Raw genomic sequence first — 6,580 nt, forward strand, 5'->3', positions numbered from 1 at the left:
TTCCCCACTCCCTTTCCTAGGAGGGGGAAAAAAACCCCCTTGATGTTTTCTAGCTTAAAGTTTTTATGGACGAAGAGATAATGTCTTGTATTGACTCATTCTCACTTTTTTACAGCTCTTGTGTGTTTTAGGAACTGGAATACTATAAAAAAAAATGACTCAGAATGAAATCTGTTGATTTATCTAGGATTTAACTTTATAGTATTTTCCAAGTAGTAGATTTCTAAATGTGAGTGTTGAAATTAGCTGGAATGTTTTGCTATAACAAGATTATGATTGATCTTACTGTTTCGCTTTAAAATACAGTAGAAATATTACCAACTTTACAACATCAGAACTTGTTTTTTGTTTTCTGAATCAGTAATATATTGTGAACAAGAGCAATTCCTAAGCATGTGCATTTTTAAGCTGTTTCTTTCTTACGTGGTTAAGTGATTCAAGCTTTAAAAACTGTTAATGTACTTAATATACAAAATGTGCCTCTTCAGAAACTTAATACTTTTGAAATTACTTCATGATTTTTTCTTAATTAAGCACTCCTAAAGGTAAAAGAAAAAAAAATTAATGCTGAAACTTGATGTTTGCATAAGACTTAAGACTAATTATTTTACCTGAGTGACTTGTAGTAAAAATACATGTTCTATATAAAGCTGTTTGACTTGCTTTGTTTGAATTGAAATTCTCTTTAAAAAAACAAAGTCATCTTAAATACTTTCACAGAATTGAAGAGGTTTGTAATAATACGAACTTCTTAATGCACCCTGCCTTAGCTGCTTGGTCTGAGGGGTCGTCCCTGACACTCAGAACGTTTCTGTGCTCTGCAGGGTGGGTTAAGAATACAAACTGAATGGTATGTGATGGTGGATCTCTTTTTTGTTGACGTGCTTTTTCTTCCTAGTGTTCTCGAATCAACATACCATTCACTTAACAAAGTGTTAAAATTCTGGTGTATTTAAAGCTATAAGAAAAACTCATGACTGGGCTTGTGATGTTAATATTGCCCCCCTACTGGGGTTATTTGTCCTTGGGTTGAAGGGTTGGAAATCGTGCCAAATGGGATAACATTGCCGGTGGACTTCCAGGGGAGGAGTACGGGGGAGGCCTTCGTGCAGTTTGCTTCACAGGAAATAGCTGAAAAGGCTCTAAAGAAACACAAGGAAAGAATAGGGCACAGGTGGGGATGGATGGTTGGTTGGCTCTGTCACTTTTCTTATGGTAAACAATTAAATCCATATTCTCTCTTCTGAAAGTGTTGAACATCCAAATAGAAATAGCATTTGTGTCTCTGACTCGGCGATGAGTGAAGGTGTCACTGGTGTGCTCATGGCACAGACTGTTTGGATCTACCCAAAACACCAGATACAATTGGGCTGAGCTTAAATCTGCTTTGGAAACTCGGTGATAACGGAGCGTTGCCAAACTGATAATAGCTTGGAAGCGACAAAAGTTGAGAGACTATGGCTTTAACTTCTCAAATAGCACCAATTATGCCTTTAGCTCTAAAGACATGCACAGTCCTTATTACCATAAGAAAATGTGATACTTTCTAAACTTGTTTTATAAGTTGAAATGTAACAAATTTTCTTACTGTATTAATAATCTTCAATGTAATAAGCATAGCTTTCAAGAAATTGTCACAAAGGGTTTTTATTCTCTTTTACTTGTGACTATTTTTCATTGAAGCATGCATTTTTTTTTTGCCTACGCTGAATATGCTGAAGCATAGGCTGGGTTCACTAGCACATGCATAGCTTTTTTTTTGTTGTTGTTTTTTTGTAGCATCCTGATGGGTTAAAATCTTGGTGGAGGCTGGGTTTTTAACCCTCTGTTTCCATTGCCAACGTGAGCAAAACGCTGCCGAGTTGAGCGGACGTCAGTCCCTCCTATGTTTTTTGACTAACACTTTAAATTGGGGGGGGAGGAGGGTGGGGAATCAAGATCGCTCCCCCACCCTTAAGGCTGGGATACTGTGAGGTATGAGGAGCGTGTAAACCCTTCAGTAATTGTAATTTCTTGAAAATACCTTGATTTGAAAGTAACGTAGTGCTTAAAAATAGTATGTCATTGCCTACATAACGTAAAGAAACCTGGCTTAAAGTACACGCTGCCAGTTTCGAGGCTATGACTAAATGGCTTGTCTGAATGTAAAGTTGCGAGGTGTTTGTGGAAGGGGTGAGGGACTGACCTTCCTTCTGTGGAAACACTTTGTAGGTACATTGAGATCTTCAAGAGCAGTCGAGCGGAAGTGCGCACTCACTACGACCCTCCACGCAAGCTGTTGGCAATGCAGAGGCCCGGTCCTTACGACAGACCTGGTCTGACGCGGGGATACAACAGCCTTGGTAGAGGAAGTAGCTTGGAAAGAATGAGGCGTGGAGCTTACGGAGGAGGTAAGTACACGAAGTCCAAGAGGGAGCTGCTCGTCTGAGAAGCAGTGACACTTGGACCTGGTAGTGTAACTACTGGTTTGTATCTGTCCTTGGCTGTATTTCTTCTAGAAGAAAACCAGAGTGTTCAAGCACTAGTTGTCTGCAGTGTGTCTTCATGTATGTTTGGATCTTCCTGTAGTTGAAATGAACGTGTTGTCCGATCTGTTTATAGGTTATGGAGGTTATGATGACTACAATGGGTATAATGATGGCTATGGTTTTGGTTCTGATAGATTTGGAAGAGGTAAGTTTTCTCTAATAGGAATAGTAACTGAACTTTCAATATGTCTCAAAAGAAACGAAAATACATCTGAAAGACCTAGAATGGACTCTTTTCTCTGCAGGGATGTCGGACCACAGATACGGCGACGGGACGTCCACCTTCCAGAGCACGACTGGCCACTGCGTCCACATGAGGGGTCTGCCTTACAGAGCTACGGAGAACGACATCTATAACGTGAGTGCCCAAGCTGTGTTCTCTGAGTGCCTGGCTTCAGGAGCCTGTGCCTGTTGTTACTGGATGTGTGAGAGGAACAAGTGTTTGTTCCTTCAGAGCAAAGGGCTTGCTGTAAAACTGAACCGTTGCATCGGTGCGTTTTAATCTCTGTGACTATTTTATGTGTAGTTCTTCTCACCTCTGAACCCTGTAAGAGTACACATCGAAATCGGACCAGATGGCAGAGTAACTGGAGAGGCAGACGTTGAATTTGCTACTCATGAGGATGCCGTGGCTGCCATGTCCAAAGACAAAGCAAATATGCGTAAGTGCAACCGTTCTGCAGTGGTGCCCCCACAGCATCTGCTGTGACTGGGCTACCAAAGGTTCTCTTGCAGCCTGAAACTTGCAGTGAGGCAAAAACTCTGCTGAGGTTTGGTGTGAACTGGTCTCATGGCAAAATTTTCTTCTTCCAGAACACAGATATGTAGAACTCTTCTTGAATTCTACAGCAGGAGGAACTGGTGGTGCCTACGGCAGTCAGATGATGGGAGCGATGGGTATGTGTGTACAGTCTAACTGCATTTTAAACAGAGATTTAATGAAGCTGGCTGATTCTGTACAGCTCCTGTTTTATGTCTGACCTAAAAAACTCAATTTCAACATTCTGTCTTAATCACACAGTCAAGGAATCGGAAGGTGTAGTCCAAGACTGGAACACTAGCACATTGGCAGGTATAGAAATCTTTTGGGAATACCTATGAATAAATAACAGGCTGAATAAGCTGTGGTGTGTGTGGTGGGATGAGTGGCTCCTGGGAGCGTGGTGGTGTGGAAGAGAAGTGGGAGGTGCCTGCCCTTTATTCTCCTTCCCCCTGCCTATTTTTGGAGACCAGAACATAGTCTGGTGATGGAGGATGTATCTGTTGCACATGACTTGCCATTCAAGCTTGGTCTTGGTGGTGAGGGAAAATCTATTGGGAATTTGGAGAAGCTGTCTGAATTGCTCTGTCAAACTCCAGATTGGTTTGAAAATCTAAAACTTGTGTTTGCAAAACAAGTCTAAAGCCACTGTTGTGTTTATAAAGCAGATGCTCTTCTTGATACCTGACTCGTCTGGTTTCTCAGAGATTAAGGAGGTGGTTGGTTTTTGGGGGTGTCTTTCTCGAGGGTGGGGGCTGTGTGTGTGTGTGTGTGTAGATACGCAGCTGCTTTTACAGTATCTTGATTGGAAAATGTTTTTAGTCTGATGCTGATAATGGTAACTGCAGAGAAGTTCTGTGGAGTACAGACCAGTGACGAGGTGAGGAGCAGCAGTTAGTGAGCTGCTGGAGAAGGCTCCTGTAGCACTGCTGGGGTGCACAGCTGGTCTGGAACAGCAGTCAGTCCGTGTCAGGGCTGCACACACACACACCAGTGACTCCAGTTAACGTGGCAGCAAGCCTGGCTTCTGCAGGGCTGGCTGCTGTCGTGGGCAGCAGTCCTGTGTCAGGTCACTTGGAGCCAAGCTGAAGTCTCTCAGGGTGTGTGTTCTACACAATAGCAGATCCACCCCCCTCTGCGTGGTCCATAGAATCTGCAGAAGTCAATCCTTACAGCAGGGGCTGGGGAATCACAAGCACTTGCTGTAATTCTTGAAGTTCTTGTTGCCACTTGATCTGTAGGAACCTGCTCACTTCCTTTGAGCTTGTTCCCTTGTACACTTGGGAGGAGAGTTTTCTAGGTGAGAGAGCGAGCTAGGGCAGGGTAGGGGCATGTGTTGATAGTTAGCAAGACTCTTCTGCCAAGCAAGCTCTTACCCTTTTTATCCTTGACTTGAAAGGAAGCCAATCCAGTTATGGTGGCCCAGCTAACCAGCAGCTGAGTGGGGGTTATGGAGGAGGATATGGTGGTCAAAGCAGCATGAGTGGATATGGTAAGCATTGCTTCACTGGTTTTAGGTGGGCCAGGTGCAGCTGGCTTAGCATGTAGCATGCCTTAACGTGCTGTTCGCTGGTGGTGAAGGGCGGCACAAGCCCTGAAAGCGGAAAACTTGGCTGTTGTGAATTGTGGAACTGATGGAGAACTGGAGGGGGATGGACTCAAAGCAGGAACTTGGAGCTGAGGGGGCAAATGTGGGAGATGACTCTGAAATGGGTGGGAAATGCCAGTCCAGACTTTGATTACTCCCACTTGTTACCTTCCCGGTGTGGAGGCTGGAGACCAGCCCGGTTTAAATGCATGAGTAGAACCAGGGGAAGGTGTGTGGGAGGCTGGGTGCTCTCCACCCCCAGAAAACACTGGATTTGAGAGGGGGGGGCAAGACAGAGTTAGCTCTGTAACAAGTAAAGAATAAACTTCGGTGTGGGTCGGGAGCTGTACACTGACACTCTGCAGTATTGGGCACAGTAGATGGTGTTTACGCGGTGGCCCAGCCAGGACAGGCGTTGGGGGAATGCTGCTGCGAATCGACGTGAACCTGCTGTCGGTTTTCCCCTCAGACCCCGGGAGCCAGGGCGCCATGAACAGCAGCTACTACAGCAGCGGGAACCGCGCCTCCATGGGAGTGAACGGCATGGGCGGCATGTCCAACATGTCCAACATGAGTGGTGGCTGGGGAATGTAACCAATTGCTGACTTTTGGTCAAAAAAAATAATCTTTTTTTAAAAAACGTAAAAAAACAAAAAACTAAGTTTAACAGTTTTGCAATACGAGCTTGTGATTTATGCTTTACTGTAAGTGAATCCAGGATTGTTATTTTAAAACCTTTCAGGTTCAGTATTTTTTTGGAAACATACAGAAAAATGAACATTCATCTTAGGATGTAATAACCCAAGTTGAGTAAAGACTATAACTGTTAAACAACTTTGAGCGTTTCTCCAGTTAGTTTTGTTGTAGGAGTGTATTTAAGCAGTTAAGCGTATTTAGGTTAAAGCTGTTTGAATTACGTTAAATGTTGCTCTTATACCATATTACATCCAACACTGTTTTGAATCCATGTTGAAAGAGACATGCTTTTCTTTTTGTAAAGAAACAAATATAGGAGCTGTGTCTGAAATTCAAAGTGAACATTTGGCATGTTAGTTCTAGTTTCTTTCTTTTTAATATCCTGTAAGGCACGTTAAAAGCTTTTTTTTTTTTTTTTTTTTAAGTTAATTGGGGGGAAAAAAAACCATGTCGAGACGCAATACGGCTACTTTAGGATTTTGGTCTTGGTGTTCGTATAAAAATTCTGAGGCCTTGATTTAATCTTTCATTGTATTGTGATTTCCTTTCTAGGTGTATTGCGCTAAGTGAAACTTGTTAAATAAATCTTCCTTTTAAAAACTGGAACTCATTCCTTCTTGACCCTCCAACTTTCTGTGCTGTAGCTCCCGCCTGCAGAGGTGTCGCTGCGTTCCTGGGTCCTTGGTGGTTGTAGCACTGAAATGTGCATCTGCTGTGAGCAGTGGGACTGCTCCTGAGGTGATGCTGCCCTTGGGGGGGGTGAGGTGGCACTTGTTTCTCAAGCCAAAAGGGGGTTAGTGAAGAAAACCAGCACTGGGTGCCAAAAAGGAGTTAAAAATGCCTCAAGGCTGGGATGTGACCGAGGTTCTCCAGGGCTGCAGAGGGGCTCTGAGGGGTAATTCTGTACTCGAAGGCATCTCCCCTCTGGAGCCACTGTGCTGTGTCAATGGATGTTGCAGCTTCATGCAACCATGTTTCAATAAATGCCACTTGTCAAACATCCTGCTG

General features: G+C 43.6%; 1 protein-coding gene across 2 annotated transcripts in view; it reads left to right on the forward strand.

Annotated features, from left to right (window-relative positions):
• HNRNPH1 (heterogeneous nuclear ribonucleoprotein H1) overlaps positions 1 to 6,182 on the forward strand; it is a 7,260-nt gene extending 1,078 nt beyond the window's left edge. Inside the window, exons 3-11 of one of the 2 annotated variants that reach the window (XM_029086423.1) lie at positions 1,036 to 1,174; positions 2,212 to 2,390; positions 2,602 to 2,673; positions 2,753 to 2,886; positions 3,055 to 3,190; positions 3,342 to 3,425; positions 3,550 to 3,600; positions 4,688 to 4,780; positions 5,346 to 6,181. In XM_029086423.1, the coding sequence (XP_028942256.1) occupies positions 1,036 to 1,174; positions 2,212 to 2,390; positions 2,602 to 2,673; positions 2,753 to 2,886; positions 3,055 to 3,190; positions 3,342 to 3,425; positions 3,550 to 3,600; positions 4,688 to 4,780; positions 5,346 to 5,470 (1,013 nt within the window). In that variant the 3' untranslated portion in view covers positions 5,471 to 6,181. Of the gene's footprint in view, positions 1 to 1,035; positions 1,175 to 2,211; positions 2,391 to 2,601; positions 2,674 to 2,752; positions 2,887 to 3,054; positions 3,191 to 3,341; positions 3,426 to 3,549; positions 3,601 to 4,687; positions 4,781 to 5,345 lie in introns of both variants that reach the window. The other variant, XM_010173723.2, reaches the window with a different exon arrangement.
• The last annotated feature ends 398 nt before the right edge of the window (positions 6,183 to 6,580 follow it).

Source organism: Antrostomus carolinensis, unplaced genomic scaffold (genome assembly GCF_000700745.2).
Source record: "Antrostomus carolinensis isolate BGI_N321 unplaced genomic scaffold, ASM70074v2 scaffold33558, whole genome shotgun sequence".
NCBI classification, from domain to species: domain Eukaryota; kingdom Metazoa; phylum Chordata; class Aves; order Caprimulgiformes; family Caprimulgidae; genus Antrostomus; species Antrostomus carolinensis.